General features: G+C 40.1%; 1 protein-coding gene across 2 annotated transcripts in view; it reads left to right on the top strand.

Annotated features, from left to right (window-relative positions):
• The window catches only part of LOC119843466 (transmembrane protein 132B-like), a 368,538-nt gene extending 347,006 nt beyond the window's left edge, over positions 1-21,532 (top strand). Inside the window, exons 6-10 of one of the 2 annotated variants that reach the window (XM_043498093.1) lie at positions 3,395-3,600; positions 15,343-15,616; positions 16,197-16,388; positions 17,817-18,299; positions 18,424-21,532. In XM_043498093.1, coding sequence (XP_043354028.1) covers positions 3,395-3,600; positions 15,343-15,616; positions 16,197-16,388; positions 17,817-18,299; positions 18,424-19,092 — 1,824 coding nt within the window. In that variant the 3' untranslated portion in view covers positions 19,093-21,532. Of the gene's footprint in view, positions 1-3,394; positions 3,601-15,342; positions 15,617-16,196; positions 16,389-17,816; positions 18,343-18,406 lie in introns of both variants that reach the window. The other variant, XM_043498094.1, reaches the window with a different exon arrangement.
• Positions 21,533-23,395: the final 1,863 nt, after the last annotated feature.

Genomic DNA, 23,395 nt, shown 5'->3' with positions numbered 1-23,395 from the left:
CTGGATTGCTGGGTGACCTTGGGCAAGTCACTTCACCTCTCTTTGCCTACTTTTCCTCATCTATAAAAAAATGGGGACAATGATGCTAATTTCCTTTTCAAAGCACTTTGAGATCTATGAATGAATAGCACTAGATAAGAACGAGGCATTTTTATTTCTGTTTTTATTACTGGCTCCAGCTGAGTTACTCCAAATTAAATGAAAGGAGAATCAAACCATTTTTTCCCCACTGCATGTTGAATAACCTAGCTACAAACTTCAGTACTTGTGAGAACAACCTTCACATTTTCATGTCTACTTTTTGCATGTTTTTCCCAGATAGATTTTGTTTTGCTTTGTTTAACTATATTTAATTCAATCTCTTTTCTAAATCACTGGCATGCTGTTGAAGTAAGTTGAGGGAAAGGTTGTGGCTTTTGAATAAAGCAACAACTGCACATAGAAAAATTCATCATGCAAGAGAGGGTTTTGGGTGGAGTGTCTGATATCACATTTTAGAATTGTTTTACACCTTTGCCTGCTTTCCTAATAGATAAGTAAATGTTCAGTGACCTGAATTTTAAACAGCTTCCAAGTTATTCTTGTGGATTGCTAGATACTTTGGTACTTGATTAGTCTAAAATGTGGAGGCTGTGACAGGTTGTACAGAAGAAATTGTGCCTTGTAGAATTACTTGTGGGGATTGGAGCCAACCACCCGCTACAACGCCAGGAAAGGTTAATTACACCTCACTTTCATTTGACCTGAATCCCAGGGTGGATAGTGAGACCTCCTGCTCACCTGATTGTAATATTTGATAAAGGAAACATTCTAAAATTGCATCTCTTAACTTTGCCAGGCAGGTGACAATGGCTAGTGTTGGGATGTTTTATGCTTGCTTTGTGCATTTTAGAATGAAGGATGGCCGCTTTAAGCTTCAGATCAAACCCACTCTGCTGTATTCCCACCATGAAGCATTAATGGGGGAGAGAGAGCAGTTCTTTTAGTGTCTTTACTCTTCCTGTTCGCTCGGATATTCAGCAGCAGTTCAAAAGAAACAATGCCATGCAAGACAAAAAACCCAAACCCTTCAAAATCACACAACAGCAGATGACTGCTCCCATGTGCAGAGAGAGCACAGTGGCATCTACTGCGCCTTTTACCGGGTGCAACACAGGTCCCGCACATCTTGCTCCTCCCTTCCCCACCTGTGGGGTTTCAGGCAACACTATCAGGGCTAGAGTCCCACACTTGGTGTCCGTGAGGGTGCAAAATTCACTGCTGTGCAGAGAGTCAGCTCAAGACCTCATCTATGAAATCTGTGAACCAAACCTACTGGTTTTCTTATAGGTACAATGAAATCAGCCCCTTCTTTGTTTATTTATATCTTTCCTGCTGACTGAAGGAGATGCAAGAACATTTTAGGCATCTAAAAACACAATCTAAAATATTCATTTCAGTCTTATCATATAGTAGTTAATCCCCTGATGGGGTCTTGATGTTTATCCTTCCCTCTTCAAGTTTTCTTAATTATTTCTGTCCCGTGTTAATTCGAACAAAGCTCCCTAGACGTAGCCTTTTCGATTTAAAATCTCAACTGCTCTTCCGATTAATGGCCTTGATTAATGTGCTTAAAAATGCCTCAAGACATTTGTGACACATTCTGAGAGGGAAACAACAAGGGTTTTGAATATGTTCAATTTAATTTGCAATACTCTTTGTAACTGTGAGCTTGGAGTCCATTTTACATTTCTTAGCAAGTGCTTAGATGATTTGTTTTTTATTCTATTATTTTCCAGGCATTGATGTGGAAGAAGCGTGATCTCCAGACAAGTGGCTTCATTTTATTAGCCAAACCATGGTAACTTTGGCCAAAGCCCATTTGGAAAAAGTCATTCCTTGTCATTTCAGTCCCTTGATTAGGATTGATCAGGACACACAATTGAATGGGGATAGACACAAGGATGGGTTTTAAGTGGCAGGCTGCAGCTTGACCAAAATTTAACATGGAAGAGGGGTGCTATTTGCACACTTCCCCATACCAGCCATTTAAGTGGGTCCAGTGTGCGGTTTATATGGCATCTGTCATATAGCGCATAACTCAGGGCAGACTCTCCATTGCCAACCCCAAGGATTCTGCTTACTCTTCTGAAATCTCTCACCTTCCCCCTGCAAAGGGAACAGAAGAGGGGGTCAAAGAGGGATCTCAGACTGCAAGGACTTCAGATCTCCCTTTTGCCCATAGACCCAGGGTCTGCCGTCAAAATCCCGTGTCTATTATTTTCTGGCTGCTGGCCTTTTGGCCTTTTATCCATACTGGGCAGAAGTTGCAACGGACATTCATATAGTTCCTAACATTGAATTCCTAAATCCTCTCCCTCTTCAGCTTTCTATTCTGTGTTGCAACACAAGGAATATGGTGTGACACAAGGAAGTGCTGATGCAAGACGGATATTTATTTAGCAATCTCAGTGGAATGACGTGGGTCATGATTACTAAAGATCACTGCCCCACTCCCCTGGCAGAGGTCAGTGTGCTGACTTCTTTGGCAGCTGTCACATCTTTCCTTTTATTTTAAAAACTAAATGCAAATTATTATTTATCTTGCAGCAGCAGAGACCAGAGTTCCATTGGACCCACACGTTGTAAAGCAATGGTCCTTGACTCGGAGAGTTTCCAGTCTAGGTTAAGATTGTTACAGGATAAGAGTTTATAATCTAGGGGCTCAATTCTGCATCCAGATCTGTGCCAATGGAGCCCTGAAACCAATAGGACTCTGTGAGGGTGAAGTGGATCTATCCATATGACTCCAGTTAAAGGATGGGGCTTAGGTTATTAGTTGCTTCCATATAGTACTTGTCCTGAAAGTATTTTAGTGTAGCAAACATCATGAGAGTACATCAGCTCTATATTTATTTTGGTGAAACTCCACTTAGAAGTTCTAAAATTAATAGTTATACTGAAGTTCTGAATGCATATTATGGACCGCAAGAAGGTCTTTGGCACTGAACTTTACAGTACTCATATGAAAAGAGAAGGATTCTGTTTTATGGGTCTGAGAGTCTTTTTTTTTCTTATTAACATGCACTTTTTCTGGATTTTTAAGTAAGCTGTAAACAAAATTTGATGCACATGAAGTTTGATTCATGGAGAATTTAATTTGTCCAGTATAAAAGACTAACACAGGTCACATAACATCACAGAATTATTTTTGTAATTTAAGTAGTATCCATTGAGGAATGCAGAATTGTTTGCCTGGCATTCATTTATCACTGTTAGCTACTAATTCAAAAGTTAAAGATACAATATGCATTTCTCCTATTATTAGCAATGTCTTTGTGCTGATGTATCATTCCCACTGCGTCTTCCTGAATTTTTATCTGTTTTGTAATTAATCTTGGGATTTGTTTTAAAGGTTTCTAGCACATGCGACTCCATCTTTGTTAATGGCAAGGAAATGAAGAGCAAAGTGGATACCATTGTGAACTTTACTTACCAGCATTTTACCACCCAGCTAGAAGTGACAGTCTGGGCTCCACGGCTTCCTTTGCAGATAGAGATCTCGGATACAGAACTTAGCCAGATCAAGGGCTGGAGGATACCTGTCACATCCAATAAGAGGTATGATTGCTATATTTGTATGACCTACGTGCATGCGTATGGCCAGGGATTTTAAGATCCAGCAGGTTCATTTGGAGGCTATTTTTCAGAGAGTAGAACATCCCATTTGGGTTTGTAGTCTGCCTCGGCCTGAAACAGTCACTACTGTGAAAACGGTAGGCCAAATTCTGTCCTCCCGTCCATCCTGTGAAAACTCAGTGAAATCCAAGCTAGCTGCATGGATGTGAATCTGCGGAAAGAGTGTGGATGTAGCACATCAAGCAGGCAGCACTAAGTACTTAAGGACATAGGGCATGTCTACACTGCAACCACAGGGTGCAACTGCAACTTGTACAAAGATACCCGAGCTAGCTTTAATCTCGCTCACTTGGGAACTGGAGGAGTGAAAGTTTCAGCATGGGCTTCACAAGCCTGCCAGAACCCTGGGTAAATACTTGGGCCCACACTGAAGGCTGCACAGCTGTGGTCTCCCTGCTCTGGTACCCGAGCTGGCTAGATTGATGCTAGCTCAGGTATGTCTATGCAAGCTGCCCACAGACCCCGTGATTGCAGCGTAGACACACCCATAGGAATAAAACAAAGGCACTGTAGAAAAGACATAGGTCTGGGCAGAGGGCAGGGTACCTGGAGCTCTTGACTCCTAATCCCAATTCAGAATTCCTGAGGTCTAGTTTGACTGTTTGCGGCCTCGTGCAATTTATTGAAGAGGTCAGCCTCAGTTTCTCCATCGTAAAATGGGCTAGTACTTGCCTCTCTCATAGTGGTGTTATCAGAATCAACATAGTAAAGACTACACTTTAACTGTGGAGTTATGCTTTAAGGGTTTGCATCAGGTATATATAAGTCATTTCAATGCACAGAAACTCAGCTAGTGCATAGTGTAACCCTTCTCCCCCTCCCTCCATGCAGGCATCTCCATAGTTACAGCCTAATTCTACTATCCTTACTCTCACTGAGTATCACCTTACTCTGAGCTGTTCTGTTGAAACCATTTTGCCTGAAAAACATGTAGTTTGACCTCCGAATGCTAATATTTGCATGCACAATTCATTGCAGGTGCAAAACTGTGGGCATAATTACTTGTGAATACAATATTTATTACCCACAAGAATAGATCATGTTGTGGCTTTGCTGTAAATCAGGATTTTAGAGTTGAAGTCTTTGCCCTTTTTTGCTTGCGCTCGACATTAATGTAAGCTTCATTACATCTGTTACACAAAATTCTGAAGGGAATATGGCGTTTTCAGTTAGACCCCCTTTAATCTCCTCTTTCCCAAAGAATGCAGGTCCAGTTTATTTGACATTTCTGAATATAGATGAGCTTCTCATTTCTGTTGATTATTCCATTTGACCTCTGCTGCACCTTCTCCATTACAGTAATGCAGCAGAGGTCTCCAATAATGGACTCACCTTCTGTCCGCTTATTTTTCCTGAGCCTGTATCTGCTATTTCTAAAGTCACAACAAGCAGCAGAAGTGCGCTTTGCACAGTATTGTGTGTCATTGTGTCTCATGGGTCTAGATGATTCGGTAGATTTGATCTTACCATTAAGACCAGCAAGCTCAGACTATAAGAATGCGTTCACAAAAGCTGTTTTCAGTGACTTACCGTTTTGCCCAGGGTTTGATACTTACGCTGACTTATTGTTACAATGGCATTGTTTCATTCACTTTAAAGAGCATGCAGTGCCTCAGTTACGCAGCATGGTGATAACACATAGATGTGAAAGATAAGGGGAAAAAAATTTCCCACAAATCATCAGCAATATCAAGAAGAGCAAGGTGGAGCGATCTGAGCAAACATAAAAGCATGTGGGTGAAAAAGGTACAAGGTGAGCGAGCATTAAAGCAGCAGATCTTTTGAAGAAGCATCAAGCTTTGTACAAGCAAGTTCTACAGAGGAGCTCAAAAGAAGTACTACCTAGCAGATCTGATTTAGGCAAGAAATTATTGCTGATTCACAAAAGATTGTGTTCTGATAAAGAGACTCCACTGGCTCAAGAGCAGAGGGGGAAAAGGCTTCTTGAGGTCTTTTCTCCTGCCCCTCCCATCCTCAAAGGACCCATGCGGGAACAGCCAACATTTGGACAAGTAGCTAGACTAAGCATTTCCAATACTATTGTATTGATAGGTTTCAGAGTAGCAGCCGTGTTAGTCTGTATTCGCAAAAAGAAAAGGAGTACTTGTGGCAGGATCACTTGAAAAATTCTATTGGTGAGCATGGCATGATATCAGATCAAATTTATAATGCAAATGCAAAAGGGTTTCTGGCAGCAGTGATCCTACCACTGAAAATCCTAGTAGTTCCAGCTAGGAGCCTGTTGCCGGCTGTGCTCAATGACTAGGACACATCTTAGCTGCTGAAGAGACCAAACAAAGAGCAAGGAGCAGAATTATTTAGCACTTTACAAGGGGATGTAACTTGGGGTAATGGAATAAATTGACCAGATAGTCTGGCAATGAGCTCACTACAAATGGGCAGATAATCAGATACCTTCTTTTGTCTGTCTAGAAGGTGCTCCTGATCAGTGGCTGTGTCAAAAGGACAGGTAACGAAGAACTGGCACAATGGAAACTTTTCTAACTTTCACTGGTGAATACAAAGTTGCTCTTTGTGGAGAGAGAAAATGTGCTAGGTGATTGAATTGGTGCCAGCTGCTACAATAGTCCCAGAATCACTAACTTTCATTTGCTTTAGCAATCCAAAGAGATGCACCTTCTGCTGCTTTTGGGCCTGATGCTGCAGTTCTTACTTAGACACAACTCCAACTGAAGTCAATGAGATTTTTGCTGGAGTAAATGACTGCAGGATTGGGTTGCTGATGTTTATTATAGGAATTGGCTTTTGAACACCACACATGGTGAGTTAGACATTCAGCGGTGGTTAACATGGATGTTTTGACTTTAAACCCATTACGCCCAGCTTTGGACATTTCCCTCCTAGTGTCTAGTGCTGATTTATTGGGCCAGCTGAAGTAAAGATAATGATCTGAGAGCCTGCACTGTTTGCAAGCTGGCAAGCAATCTTAGTTCACTGCTGCTCAAATTACATCTGACCCATTGGCACATCTTTAGCAACCATTGTTTCCGTGAAGGGTGGAAAAAAAAGTGTGGCTGCTGTATTGCTACAAAAATGTAGCTGGTTGTTTGACACTGTGTGTCAGCTGCCTATGCATGTGTGACCGGAAAAGTATTTCAGGTTTCGAGTAGAAATAAATTAACCTGGTTTATGAAACACTAGAATTTTTTTATTTACTTTTTCCTCTATTTTAAATCAATAGGTAATCAGGGACTAGCATTAGCTATGCTAGCCTTGACATTTGCACTGTATAGGAGCTTCAAAGTTTCCTTTCCTTTTTCATGCTTTGTGTTTTACTCAATATTTCATTGTTTTTCCATGTTTAGAGGGGTTTTGTTTTGTTTTTCTCTCTCTCCTGTCTGGGTGCTTATATTACACCAGCACCATACTATTTTTGTACCTTCCACATATTTATGGGTTTATACTCAATTCCCCAGTGAGGTAGGGAAGTATTATCCCCATTTGACAAACAGAAGCACTGAGGCACAGAGAGGTTAAGTGACTTGCCCAGAGTTGTGCAGGAAGAGAGTGGCAGCTTCTGAAGTTGAACTTACGTCTCCTGCTTCTCAGCAGCGTTTTAGCTTATATTAGTCACTGCTAAACTGCCCTGGAACAGTGTAATGTTGTGAGAATGCCAGACATCTGAAATGTGTTCTTGTATCATCCACTAGGAAGACGTTCCAAATGGAGAAAGCTTTGATTTAATACCCAAGAAGCTCCCAACGTTCTGTGTTAGAACGATAACCTTTGTATTGTCTGAACACAAAAACATCATAAGAGTCAATATTGTCAGTCCGAAAAATCTCATGAACTGTTCAAGAACTAGGTCTGGTATTTTTTAAGAGGGCTAAAAGTTAGGCATATAACTCCTATTGAAATTCAGTGAGTATTGGCACCTAACTCCCTTAGATTCTTTTGAAAATCTTAGTCTATATTATTAGGAAGTCTTTAGTCCTATAATTAAGGCTATGTTTATGTCATGAAGATCATGGAAGTTATGGAATCTGTGACTTCCAGAGACCTCCATGACATTCTCTGCTTTAGCCCCAGGGGCTGCGGGACTCTGGAACTGGTAGACAGCAGGATTACAGCAACAGGTGACAGCCTTGCGCGCGGGGTAGGGGATGCCTCAGGAGAGTGCCTCGGGGTGTCCCATTTTCTCTTTATGGTCATCCTGTAGCTCCCAGCCACCCAAGGTAGGCAGGGAACCCCGCAGCTCCCAGCCACCAGGGTGGCGGGGGAAACCATGGAGCTGTAGCAGAATAAGTCACAGACAGGTGACGGCTTCCGTGAATTTTTGTTTATTGCCAGTGACCTGTCCATGACTTTTACTAAGAATAACCATGAGAAAATCTTAGCCTTACCTATAATGAAATGGTCTGTTAATACCATGTTATTGTCCAGATACCATAGTAATGGAGGGCATATAACTGTGTGTAATACTAAGATGCATGTAATTGATCCTTTCTTGCTTAAATATCTTCTTCTGTGCAAATTTCCTCAAGGGAAAGTAGGAAGATAGGGTAAAATATAAACATAGTGGCAGAAATCCTGAATTCCTTACTCCCTTTGGATTGGTATGACAAGTTTTCACCTGCTCCTTACTGAATTAAATGGCTTTTACTTCAGTAGAAACTGCATGAGAACTGAGTGAGGAATTTTGGATTTGGGCTATTCTAAAGAAGGGGAGTATACAAAGCAGTCTCCACTGTGTATAGCAGAAATATGGCTTACTATGCCAATCCATAAATATAGGATGAACTTTTATACTTATCAATATGAGACGGAGAATCATAATTTAATCTCTGGTGCATGCCACTATCAATGGGGCAGTCAATTTTCCAGATGAAAATCTGTTCTCTGGCTAGGTATATGCTCATGACTAATGTACTGTATGGAGTCCTGGAGCAGCAGAATGCTAATAGGAAGACTGTTTGTGGAAGGAACAGCAGAAAAGCCTACAGTCTCAGCAAATGAAAGGAATACATTCAACTTAAATTCAAATAATAGAGTGAACCCAAGGCCCGCATAGAGTCCAACAGTCTAACAACAGCATTTATTTTGTTTCATTATGCACCTGGAAAATAATTATCCTCTCCTGGAAGTTCTCAGCTATTTACATGAGACACATTGCTTCCGCGCATGTCAGTGGGAAATGCATGGCGAGAGCCTCACATAACAAGCTGAAACTATACCTCTGCAGTTTAAATCAGTGTTTGCCTACGATGATAGCACCCTATTTTCATGAGGCTCCCAGGGACACAGGCTTAGTCCAGCTTATACTTCAGCACAAACTAAACCATTTAATTCAAAACACCCTATTTCAACCAGCAATTATCCCTACCGAACAGTCACCAAGACTGAAGTCTGTGGAGAATCATAGTAACTTTGAAGGGGTTTAGGGCCAAATGTAATAAGAGTTTTACACAAAGAAGGCAATGGATGTAAATTCCAGTCTGTGGTGGCTGAGAGTTATTTACTCAGAAAATGCTTGGGGCATATCTACAAGGGGACACCAGAAAAGTTAAGTTGAATTAACTAAAAGTGTGAATTTAAAATGTATTAGTGAAAGTGCATTCAACCCTTACATGGGAAGTGATGAGGGTCCACCTGACCAAGAGGGGAAGAGCATCTTCATGCACTGGCTCACCAGCCTAGCGAGAAGGGATTTTAAACTAGGTTCAAAGGGGAAAGGTGACAAACGGTTGACCTTAACAAAGGGCTGGGTGTTGGTGCGGAGTGGGGATTGGACATGGAAAATTACAGTAGGGTCACAGAAGCAACAAGAAGGGAACCAGTGGAAGAATCTGCTCAACATCTTAAATGTCTCTACACAAATGCAAGTAGTATGGGGAATAAAAGAGGAAGAACTGGAAGTATTAGTACATAAGTTAAATTATTAGTTAATTGGCAACACAGACTGACTTGGTGGGATAAGACTCATGACTGGAATATTGGTATAGATAGGAAGGCCAGGCATGGAAAAAGGGAGATGTTGCAATATACAACAAGAATATATACACTTGTCCTGAGGTCCAGAAGGAGGTGGGTATATTAACAGGAGTGTTGTATGTCAGACATGGGAGGTAATTGCCTTGCAGTACTCACCAGTGGTGAGGTCTCTGCTAGAGTACTGTGGCCACACTTTAGGAAACATGGATAAATTGGAGAGAGTCTAGAGGAGCAACAAAAGACAAAAGGTTTAAACACCTGACCTATGAGGAAAGGTTAAAAAAATTGGGCATGTTGAATCTTGAGAAAAAACTGAGGGAAAAGTCTTCAACTATGTGAAGGGCTGTTATAAAGAGGACTGTGATCAATTGTTCTCCATGTCCACTGAAGGTAGGACAAGTAGTAATGGGCTTAATCTGCATCAAGGGAGATTTAGGTTAGTTATTAGGAAAAACCTGATAACTATAAGGGTAGTTAAGCTCTGGAATAAGTTTCCAAGGGAGGTTGTGGAATCCCCATCATTTTTAAGAACAGGTTGAACAAACACCTGTCAAGGATGGTCTATGATTACTTGGTCCTTCCTCAGCATAGGACACTGGCCTTTATGACGTCTAGCAGTCCCTTCTATCCCTACAACTACAGCTCACTTCATCGGATGCCACAAGTACTCCTTTTCTTTTTGCAGATACAGACTAACACGACTGCTACTCTGAAACCTGTCATTCAGAATAAAGTAGCTTTTAAAAGTGAAGTAGCCTTCCAATGTGAATTAAGCTGAAGTGAACTATGGCCACATTACTTCTGCATAAGAGCATCCAGACGGAGGTTCAACATCCTTTAAGTAATTCCCTTTAAATGAATACCTTTTAGTGAATTCAGCTTAACTTCCTGTGTAGAGAGTTTAAACGGTAGATTTTATTTTCAACATTTGTGAAGATACCACATCATAGTTCTTGATGAAACAATGGGTTGAATGTGTGTAGCAGACTTGTGTGGCTTCCAGAAATGAAGGTGTGAAGTTTTCCATTTGAAAGAGTCAGAGTTTTCTGCATCTAGTAGTATTGCAGAAATGCTTTAAAAAGGTAAATTTTCTTTTTTATGGGTATTTCAAATTCAAAACCAGCTAAACTAATTTCACTGCTTCTCTTTTTCTGTTAAAAAACCTTAGCAACTAGCTTGCAAACCTGCATGCTTAGCTGCAAATTAAAATTAAAATGCACAAGCTTAAACCACTTGTAGAACAGCTCTATAATAGAAAAGCAGACAGATCACTGATTATATCATTGCTAGCAGGCACCATTATAACAGGGTTGTTTTAACTCTACCCTCTAGCAAGGATTTTATCTGTCTGAAATGTAAATGAAATGGAATTCTGGCAACCTTGGTGCAGTCCAGACAAGCAAAAATCTTTTGAATACATTTTGTAAAGGAGCAAGAAATATGGATATGCAGAATTCTGAAAGATATTCAAAGCACAAGGCTCACTAACTTTAGAGGTAACCAGAAAAAAAGGAAATATGAAGCAGTAGCTTGCATTTAAGAGGACACATCTTAAAATGAGCTCAATGAAGTTCAAGGAAGAATTTTAGGCCTACTAAGATCACTAACAAGACGTTAAGGCTCTACGAGGACCATGTAATTTAATGGATTTCAAACACTTTGTTGGGTCCAAGAAGGCAAAGTACTGAAAAGCTCTGTCTTATTAACTGAATCAAGGATTTGTGGCTTTGAAGTGGAAATGGATATCATTTGTTTAAAAACACCCTTGAATTAAAGAACAACAACTTGAATTGGCACCTGGCAATGGAAACTTGCAAGGCATGTTCTGAAACTGCCAGCACCTCCCTTTCCATCTTTGCACCAACATTACGGGGCGGGGGCGTAGCTTCAGACATTCTAAGTTCTAAAGTACTCTCAAAACTTTTCTAACGTTCTCTATGTTTGTGCAACAGAAAAGTTCTACGGTACTAAGAAATGTGGACTTGTAGTCATCTGAATAGTTCTACATACAAGTGGGCTATATTACAAAACCCTTCCCAGGGAGAGGAACCCTGGTGATCCCATGCCTGGGGGACCTGGAGACTCTGCAGTGAGGGCAAGGATTGGAATGATCTCTACTGACTGGTAGCACAGCTCCTGGGGGAGTCACTCTGGTCTGGTGCTAGTGCTTCTTGGGGTAGCATCATCTGCTAGGTGGATACTTGTGAGCTCTAGAGAACAGCATGTTGCAGGTAGCAGCTTCTCATTGGCTTCACCTCCTCTGGCCAAGGACATAAGCTCTTCTGACCTGTTGCAGTACTGACCTCGTGGAGCTGGAGTGGCTTCCATAGACTGCAGGTAATAGAGGGCACATGGCATACGACTCCCCTGTCATCTGCACAAAACTGACCAATCTGTCTCCCCCAGCTCACATTTCTGTGGAGCAGAATGGGGCTGACTGATTCCTCCATCCCCACTCCACCTATTTTGAATGGAAACTGAATATATTTTCCCTGTGAACAATTCGAGTCATCTGCAGGTTCAGTCAGCAGAGCAAACTTTAATTGCGGCAACACACAGATGGGTCGGACTGAGTCAGACATTTCGTATGTGAAAATAATAAGGAGAACACAAATCTATAAGCACCCATTTTAAAATCGAATGGAAGGGGATGTCCACATGGTAATCAGAGGCGTGACAGCAGCACATGTAGTTTTGATCTGGCTCGCTCCAATAACAATAGCAGTGAAGCTGAGGCCGCATGGGCTAGCCGCTCATGAACATACCCATTGTCCAGGGGTGGGGGTGCTGCTGTGGCTTCACTGCTATTGTTATTGGAGCGAGCCAGATCAAAGCTACACGTGCTGCTGTCACACCTCTGATCTGGGTTAACATTTTCCCAAAGTTTGGGGTTATCAGGTTTTGGGCGTGGTTTCAGGCCTATTGCTTAGTACTGACCGCACAAATCTGAATATGGTAACAAAGACAGCTGGAATGTTCAGTAAGACCCAACAGGATTCCATCTGTCTTAACTAGAAAGGGTTGGTCTAAGAACGAGAACCCTTTTGAAAGTTCATCACTTTCTTAGCTAATCTGCCCAGCTCAATGAATGGGTAAAAGGTACAAGTCCTTTACAGAGCAAATGAGCTCTTTTATAGTATTTTACAGCCTCCAAAGCCCTGAACTAGCCAGAGGCAATTTAGCTGTGCTCCCATCACATTTGTTTTGCTTGCCTGGGACCCGTCAGCTCATGGAGGCCAGATTTCATTTTGTGATGGCAGAGGCAAGGCCTCATCGTTCTGGAACAGAACAGCCTCTAAATAAAATAAAAGTTTTAGATAAATTAGATAAAAGATATTAATTGCACCAGAATAGTAAAAGATTGGTTGTTTCTCTTTTCTCTAAATGAGAAAAAGGCGAGATTAGGGTTTGCAAAACCTCAGTCAGGTTTTGATCTTGCAAAATCCAATCATGGAGGATTCAGATCTGGGTTACATTGTGTCTCATTTTATGGGGTCAGATCATTTTTTTTAAAAAAAAATTCCACTCTTATCCCACCTCTAGTCTAAACTCAAAGCAGGGCAGATTTTCTTAAGAGCTCAGCAACCAACAGCTCCTGTTCAGGTCAGATTTTCCAAAGAGCTCTTCAAGCTGAGAGTTCTGAAGTGGGTGCTGAGAGTTCTGAAAATCTGCCCATTTATTTTGATGCCTGAATGGGAATAGCTGGTCCCAGCTGTGGGCTTAGAGAAACTTTGAAAATTGGCCGTGGATATTTGTTTATTTCTGCAGACATGAAATAAATTTCGGTGCATAGGATTTGCACTGCTTTTTGTGTGGTCCTGCTGTAAGTCGTTCTTCAATATCCCTTTGTTCAATATAATGTGCCATATTCTTCCTGAGTGTAAATGCCATTGGTTTCAGTGAAGTAACTATTCAATGATATTAGAGAAATTTATTCAATGATATAAGACAGACAAAGGTGGGGGAAGAGGTAATATCACACAGGGGAGTAGAGGTGTCTATGAGACAATCTTTGTAAAGGAGATGTAGCTCACAATGTGAAAAAATTCAAGAATCCCTGCAGACTTTTCAATTCTGTGAAGATTCTACATGGAACTCTTCTTCCAGTGTGGCTTGGGCCTAATGTTACCAAGATATTACCTCACCTGCCTTGTCTCTCTAATAACCTGGGACCAATCTGGTTTCAACAACACTGCAAACACTATTCAATGATGTTCACTATGGCCACGTTGCTGTATACATCAATACACTAACTTACAGAACATCAGGATTTTCCCGGTTCAAGTACGCGAAGCATGTGGATTTTTTAGTCTTTTTTTTTTCAGCTTATTGGTTGCTAACTTTGTTGTAAGACCATTTACAACAACAATTGTGTTTTATAATAGCTTTTTCATAACTTGTGTATTTCAAACAGATAAAAGAACATAGCAAACATGAAAATACTTCCCCAAGCCCCATGAAAAGTAAAAGGATTCTTCCCCATCCCAGCTTTAGAAATGTTACAAAAAAAGGAGTGAAATCAAATATTTCTAGGCAACGAATTCCACAGTATGGGGGCATAATGAGAGAAAGTGCGACCACCCAGTGCTTAATAGCTGATTTTCAAGACATCAAAAATGGTTCAATTAGAGAATCTATGTGCTTGTCTTAGGGTGTAAAGTGAATCAATGGAAAAAACAGTGTTTAAAGCATGGAAAATGTTGCTCTGTGTATGAACAGCAGTATTCGTGTACAAGTCATTGTGATACTTTGTAGAAAGCCTGTAGGAACCTTTAACTGCATAGCTGCAATTATTATAGTATGTGGGGAGATAATTAGAAAATTATAAAGCAGGTGTCTCTAATGGTACCATTGAGCATAGCTGTGAGTGATGGCACAGTCAGCCATGAGCCTCATACTGCTATTTGCACATCATATGATGTTATGTATTAATTGATATGCTGGTTCCCTGTGGAAACATTGGGTTCTGTTGATCTGAACTCCTGCCTGGATGTTACATTGAATTATACCTGTCCAGTTACCCACATGAACAAGGTTATATTTAAGATTAAATAGTAATGTCATACATCTCAAATGCACAGTGTTCTGTGAACTGGAGAGGTGGCTAAAGGAGGCGCATGATCTAAGCGTGGGTCCCTGAATGTATTGGGCCTTTGCAGTACATGAGCAAAGATACCGCCATGAAGGTTCTGCAGAACGGGTCATGCTTAAGAGTGGCAGCTGCCACCCCCGTTATGCAGATGTAGCCTCCACTTCCCCCAAGGCCAATCTGCAACCATCAGCATGCATGTGGGGGTGTGGTACCGTAGCTCCGACTGTCAAACTTTTCATGATGTTTTTCTTAGTCACCTAGAGGATTTGAGCATCTGATGAAAAACAAAACAAGTTCTAGACCCACTGGATCTTCAGCAATGATGTAAATGCCTTAGAGGGTCAGGGAGGTTCAAATTGGAAAAGCATCCAAAAATCTGATGACGATTCTCTGCTGGCTGTAATAGAGTGTAGCTTCTAACTGGTACATTATAAAACAGCTGTGCAAAATTGTCATTCAAGTTTGCCAGCTGAGGCATCAAAATCTATTTTCTCACCCTTCACCAGGCTGGGAGATGATAATGAAAAGACGGATATATTGACTTGTTACTCGGGTGCAAGTTTTGAAGGCTGTAATGTGATCCTGAGAATTAAGGATAGTAAATACACATCCATTTACAGGCCAACCCGTGACAGCGATGATGAAGAAGATGATGAGAGGAAGGGAAGAGGCTGCACCCTTCAGTACCAGCATGCCATGGTGCGAGTCCTCACACAGTTTGTAGCAGAGTCTTCTGATTTTGGAGGCCAGCTGACCTATATGTTGGGCTCCGAGTGGCAGTTTGACATCACGAATCTCGTGACCAATTTCATGAAGGTGGAAGAACCTAAGATTGCTAAATTACACGATGGACGGGTACTAGTTGGTCGTGAACATGGGATAACCACAGTTCAGGTAAAAGCTCAAAATATACCTATGTATAGGTGGGGAGAATTTGGGGTGAGAGCAGTTGATTACTGGCTATAATATAAAAGGCTGTTAGTCTGGGGAAAACATTAATTTAACACAGAAGTCTGAATAGGTTTCACTTTTGTTTCCAGTCATTTTCACTGCTTGACTCTTACAGGTAGTATATTCTGAGGCCAGTAGACTCTGTATTTCTCTTCTGTCAAATTACAGTATCAGTATTATTCAATAGCCAGCAATATAATTATATTAATTAGAGCTTTTACAGAAATTGTAAATGTAACTATATTTTTTTAAAAAAATCAAATAAATTCAGTTTAGTTCATTAATCTCCACTCTGTACCATGCCGCTCAGGGATGAGGCTGTAATTTAAAAACAATGACATGTTTAATAAAACTATTTTGGGTATATATATAGTAATTAAATGGCAAATGGATGTAACATTTTGGGAAACATCAATTATAGCTTATAATGAATGCAACAAACACTGAACTGAACATCTAGTTACTCTGTTTTATAACATTGAGTCACTGGTTTAAAACAAGAAGGCATACTTGCTTTTTGAAGGTGCTGTCACCTCTCTCTGATTCCATCTTGGCTGAGAAGACAGTGATCGTGCTAGATGACCGTGTAACAATCACAGACCTAGGGGTACAACTGGTAACAGGCTTGTCCCTGTCTTTACAAATAAGCAAAGGAAATAAGAGAGCTATTGTTTCCACAGCATCTGCTTGCGATATTCTTCATACTCCAAAACAGGTATGGTCCAAAATAGTATTGATAATTAATTGGTTTATTTATTGTGTTTTGTAGAATGCCAGGGGAAAGCCTCCTGTATAGCTATGCAGCATGTATAATGCATGCCTGGTTGAAAAGCAGGATGTCTCATGCAGCTTAAGACACAGTTCCCCGTCGTAGCTTACTCATTGCTGGCCTACTTCCTCCCAAAGACCCTTACCACATGTGCAACAGGTTGGCCATGCATCTAGTCCAAGATTCCTAGCAATGCATGTTGCTCATGGTAGCTGGCTGAGCATACACCTCCTTCCAGAAGGCCACACCCCATTGGGAAAGAGGTGTGTGTCATTGCAGCGGGCATGTGTACTTCCCAAGTGTGCTATGGAAGGATCCTGGCTACTTAGTGAGGAACAATATTCCCATCCTTATACCTTGTTCCCCCTTGATTTGGACTAGTATAGCCACGGGCTCTTAGCTCAACATGAACATCTCACTGATTTACATGGCTGAAATCTTCTCTGAGGGTTTTGAGTACCTTCTATGGGTTCAACCCCTGCAGCCCCTAGGCAGACTAAGTAGTACAGTTTTGCAAGATCAGGCCCATTCATTTGGATGAGATTCCGCCACCCTTCTTTATGCTCACTTTATTCTGTAAGTAGTCCCAAGAGTGAAAATGAAACTATGAAAGAAGTAGGGTATATAACTCAGTGAGAGAGAGAGAGAATCTGGTCCTATAGAAGCAAGTAAGATTATTCAAAAGCAGTTATGTTTTGATAGTGGGGTACATAATGTGCAACTATTATGTGTAGCATGATTAATCCTCAAAATATAAGCAGCAGCACATGTTTGTCAGTGTTTCTGTGGTGTCCAAAGGGAACTACAGTCATTTCTGTACCTTGCACATGCCATTGCCTAGTTAGAAATACTACGATTGAAACTGTGAAATATGTCATTCAAAACTGTTTCATAATGCATTCTGTTTAAATAAACTGAGCATGAACACCACACCTAGAGTTTATACAAGTGCATTATATTACACATAAGGTTAAAGCCAAGGAGCATTTTCAAAATGTCCCTTGTTATACAACATTTTTCTAAATGTATTAAAAATCATGATTTTGGAAATCTGAGTATTTTCATCAATGGGCTTTTGATGTTGAAAAGTGACTTCTCACTTTATACCCAGAAATAATTGTGTGCATGTTTTGCAAGCACATGTTATTAGAGTGCACCTGCAAATAAGATGAATATCTAAATGGAATACAGCACACAAAATCAGAAGCTGAGTTGAAGCATCTTTGTAAAAACAAAACAAAAACAAAAACCACACATAAACAAAGCGATACAGTATATTTATATCACTGGTGTCAAGTAAGTGTTAGCTCTCAAAACCCTAGAACATGGTGTCTTAACTTTCAAACTATTATTTCTCCCCTTTCCCTCTTATAGGAAGCCATAGTCAGTGCTTGGATTTTGTTCAGTGATGGCTCTGTGACACCTTTAGATATTTATGATTCCAAGGATTTTTCTGTCACCATCACTTCACTGGATGAGATGGTGGTATCTGCCCAGCAAAACCTTCAGTCAAAGTGGCCTCTGGTAGTTGCAGAGGGTGATGGGCAAGGACCCCTGATTAAAATAGAAATGGTGATCAGTGAACCTTGCCAGAAGATGAAGCGAAAGAGCATTCTGGCTGTTGGGAAAGGAAATGTCAAAGTGAAATTGGGTCAGAAAGATTCCGACCACAAAGGAAGGACCAACGACATTGATGATGTAGATGAAGAGTTTAACCATCATCTGAACAATGCTATAGAGAAGACGGCAGAACAGGAGAGGACAGTGCAAGAATGGGCTAAACATGGAACCTTTATTAATCATGAAGACAATGCCAACAAAAGCACAACTTCCAAGTCTCCCACTGATGAGAAAAAGGCTTATGAGGATGGCCTCCAGAATAACCCAATGGCTTTCACAAGTTTTCCTACCCAAGTAGAGGTACCAGGGCAAAATAATCCCAATGACCTTGCTTGACTTCCTAGAGTTAACGATGAAAAAGGCTTATGAGGATGGCCTCCAGAATAACCCAATGGCTTTCACAAGTTTTCCTACCCAAGTAGAGGTACCAGGGCAAAATAATCCCAATGACCTTGCATTGACTTCTAGAGGGTTAACTGATTTGGAGATTGGCATGTATGCCCTGCTGTGTGTTTTCTGCCTAGCAATTTTGGTCTTCTTAATTAACTGCGTGGCATTTGCTTGGAAGTACAGACACAAAAGGTTTGCTGTGAGTGAGCAAGGCAACATCCCACATTCTCATGACTGGGTCTGGCTTGGAAATGAGATTGAACTCTTGGAAAACCCAGTTGACATTTCGCTCCCCTCAGAGGAGTGCACTACCATGATTGACAGAGGGATGCAGTTTGAAGAAAGCAACTTTCTCCTTAATGGTAGCTCGCAGAAGACTCTCCATAATCAGATCCTCAGATCTTGTGAGTATGCTTGTGAGAAAGAAGTTAAAAGTGAACCTATAAATCCTTCCGGGCCAAAACGGAAGCGGGTCAAGTTCACTTCATATACCACGATATTGCCAGAAGATGGAGGTCCTTACACCAATTCAATTCTGTTTGACAGTGACGATAATATTAAATGGGTATGTCAAGATATGAATCTTGGTGATTCCAAGGAACTTAGAGACTATATGGAAAGACTGCAAGACAACATGTAAAATACTTTCTTATGTTTGTATTCACCTTTATGCCTTCTGTTTTATGGATAGTGGAGGAGTCAGTCCAGTCAGCAATAGGAGATTACAAAGGAGTCTAACTTTTGGAGGTCCCAAGATGACTGCACATCATTGAGCGGGTACAAGAGGCTGGCTGAGTTAATCCTGTTTCACTATAAACCAGGATGTGTCCCTGAAACAGCTACATGTAGGTGTTGGAGGAGTCGCACATGGCTGTTTCATATACGGCCTGGTACTAGCTAAATGCTCATACAATTATGCCCAGACTCAGAGCAGTACATTTGTTTGTCAGCTCATGATAAACAGCGATTCAGAAAACAAGGGATTTTTTGGGTTGATTTTTCTAGTCGTCATCCTTTGTAAAGCACAGTGGATATTTCTTGCATACAGCCTGAGCCTAGGCTTACTTCAAAAGAATGAATCTGTCCAATTTTATTTGCCTATGAGCAATGCAGCCAAGTAGTCTCATTTTTTACAGATACAAACTCCCACATGTGGTTAATTTCTTATCTGTATTGTTTAGGAAGATGGTTTGATTTAGAGAACATTAAATATTTTCTTGGGAGATTTTTTTTTTGTACCAAAGTGTTCCACAGTATATTTACAGTTATTCAGGTTTTCTATTCATGTGCATCAGCTCTAAAGGATACCTCTTCATCACTGATTATCTTTCTCCTTCCCATGCAAATCTTTAATATTTGAAATGTAGAAACGTGTTAGAAATCTCACACTGGAAAAGGGTTGTATCTTCTTACAGGGAACTGTATATACAACAATAAACCCTGGAAAATAAAAATCAAGAAGCAGCCCTGGGTTTATTTTTGTCATTGACAATATGAAAAATAACTTGAAACAAAGCAGAACACACTTTAAAGCAAAATGCCTCTCATGAAACAACAACACTTATGGAAATTCTTTGTGGGCAACATGTTACTTTCACGATAAATGCAAACATAGTATTGAAATGCACTGAACAGGAAGCAAATTGCCTGGGAAATAAGCAAAGACCTGAAACTGGTATTACACTACTAAAATATATTATATATATATATATATATATATGCTGCAGTTTAGCACTACGTAGACATCCATCTACAATGGCTGGTGCACACAGGCCCTGTCTAAAAGCCATCTCTAATCATATGTCTGGTACAGAGAAAACCTTTACAACAAGCTCCATAACAAAAGAAAATACCGGGCACAGTTATATAATGGCTATTCCCAACTTTGACAGGAATGCTGGAGATTCAAAGCTTCCATTCCACAAACATTATATTCATTTTTACATTGAAGTATGATTGAAATGTGTTGAAAATTGTAGCAAAGAAACCTTTATGTCTGAAATGTCTAAGAGAAGCAAAACAGTACATTGGGCCCATCATGAGAAAATGTAATTGACACCTGATCCAAACACAGCTGCCTCACATCCCCCAACTCTCCTAAAATAATGAACATAATAGCACTTTAGTGTGAGCTCAGATGTACCACATATCTTAGTAAACTAACGCTCAAGATATTTAACATATAGTCTCTCCTTTTCCAGTTGAGCAAAGATTGCCAGAGAAGTCTTGATTGCAATTTTGAACCTGATTAATAAAACCAGAAAATCTTTATAAAATTCAGCTCCTCCAGATTTTTCTGCATTTTGCTAACGTGTAAGTAGTTATCCACTCAGTTCAGCAAACTGCTTAGAGTCCATCCATATTCAGCAAAGTACTTAAGCATATCTTAAGTCCCATTGATCCCAAAATGACTTAAGTACTTTGCTGATTCGGGACCAGTATGTTAACATTGGACAAGAGTCAGAAGCCACACTGTTTATACTGAAAGTCTTCCCTCTAAGAACAAGACTTGAAAAGAGCAAAATGGTAATTTTAGTGTGTTTCACATTAGAAGTTATGTAGCCGTGAGACAAGGATCACTAAAAGTAGAGTGCACATATTTCCATGCTGGTGTTCCATTGTGTGCACATATAAAATAAATGATTAAGTGGAAAATACAGAGAATATAAAAGGAATTTATAGTCTAGCATGCCTGCTAGTTGATCTGACTAAGAATTTCACTTAGGCCAACCCACTCTCCAGTACAGGATCTGTTTGGTTTTGGAGCCTTGATTTTTGTTCTACGCAGGAATCACACACAGCAAGACCACCTAGATGTTAAGTCTGGTCATCAGTTACAAAATACAAACAGTTAAAAAGATAAGTAAAAGAACTATAGTAGTTAACAAAAACTCAATAAACAAAAACAAAAAAATGGAAACCAGAATTTAGCGTGCCACACCAATACATAGAATCTGGTAAAGATGGAAAATGCTCTGGAAGTACAAAAATATATTATAGTTAATCTTTAAAAGATCTAACATGGTACATGAAAGTTCAGAAATAGAAAGTGACAATAAATAAAAATGCATAAGGCCAAAGGATAAAAAAAACAAAGAGAGAAAATGAGAACGTCGAAAGTGTCCCCTCAGTTGCAGCGGTGTAAATGCAGAGCGACACCATTAAAAGCAGTGGAGTTATGCTGGATCTAGACCGGTGTAAAAGTACCACTCCTGTGAAATGAACATTATTTGCAGATCAAGTGAAAGAACATCAAATAAATTTTCTAAGGCTAATTATTAACCAAAGGAAGGAATGGCATTTGGAGGCAGATTATATCATCAAGAAATATCAAATGACTAAAACCCACCTGATCTCTCTAAGAAAACCTCTAATAATAATTAGATTGCTGTGTCCACAACTATTAAGCTTCAGTAGCTGCAGAGATAGGAAACTCGTATGGCTCCATACAGAATACACAACTTGTATTTGTGATGCATACTGTTCTACATAAAGAAAAGGAAATATGTTGTATGGAGGGTGTTTTTGTCCCCCATCCCCACGGCCCTTCCCCGCAAACTATCAATACAAGGGAGGATTCACTGAATATGTTGATTCTTAGTAACTTTAGAACTGTAAAGTGCCAGACTCTCCGCTACCGTAAATCATGGAGTGGTTCATAATGGTACTAGCTTCTCTTCCTTAGTTCTTATTGGGGAATGTAGAAGCAAATCTTCCAGCCATATGGTTCAGTAAAAACAGAATATTATAAAATGGGATACAATCTGTATTTCAAGGTAGACTGCATCAAGAATGGGATACCAAATATTCATAGACAATATGCTCTTTTCTGAAATATATATTGTATACACTACATTGAAATACACTGTATAGTATATAGTGAAATGCATACACTAAGTACTGAATCTACAATACTGAATATGTATATTCATCATGCCCAAAATATTTACAGAGTATGGTAAGTCTTAGATGTATAACATAATGAAACCTGTACAAAATAAACTGTAAGTTAAGACAATGACAGATGTCTTTTATACCTGTGTAATTTGTATACCGATTAAGTTATTCAAGCCTCAGTTTACATCATTAAATGTGCCATTTTTAAAAGTTGTTCATTTTCTATAGGACACAGTTCAGAAATAAGACTTCACTCTCCAGCAAAGAAGCACTTGAGTGACATTGTGAAACCCGTGAACTCTAACAAAGAAATAAACAGATTGCTCATGTGATTCTTCAATTTGACTGTCCTATTTTAATCACACAAAAATGAAGTTGATGGGCCATGTGTATGTGTGGTGTGATGGGCTAGGGAGTTGCATGTACTATTTTGGCAAACCAAAACCATGTGGGGTTTCACTCCTTGGGCACCCACTACCCACATCGAAATGGATTTTCAGGTTTTGATACAAATGTTTCATACAGTCCTATGTATGATATGCCAGTCCCGCCCATTGTTTCCATACTGAGGCACTGATAATTTGCAGGGGCTAAAATGCAAACTATCTGTAAATGGTGCCCATCAGTCAAGGTTCCAGTTTTAGTAGGAACACTCCTATAGTTGTGTGAAATATGCTTGTTGTTTTGGGAAGTGGGTTTAAGATGAACCACTAGGCCTATGCATTTCCCAATGCAAATTATGGGCTAGATTATTTTTTCTACTATGCTGGTGTGAATCTAGAATAATTATTTCATGTATTTATAGGATTCTTGGGGTGCACGTGAGGATGGTATCTAAGTATCTCCTATTAATTATCCTCACAACCACCATTGAGGTAGATTATTAGCCCCATTTTAGAGATGGGGACCAGAGACAGGTGGCTTATGTGACTTGCCCAAGGTCCACAGCAAAGTCCAAAACATAATGCAGATCTCCTGTAGGTCAGTATGCTACCTTTAAGCACAAGACAATCCTGCCTCCCATAATCCATACAGTAACTGAAATC

The sequence above is a fragment of the Dermochelys coriacea genome, chromosome 15 (genome assembly GCF_009764565.3).
Source record: "Dermochelys coriacea isolate rDerCor1 chromosome 15, rDerCor1.pri.v4, whole genome shotgun sequence".
NCBI classification, from domain to species: Eukaryota; Metazoa; Chordata; order Testudines; family Dermochelyidae; genus Dermochelys; species Dermochelys coriacea.
This window is presented reverse-complemented; position numbering and strand designations above follow the sequence as displayed.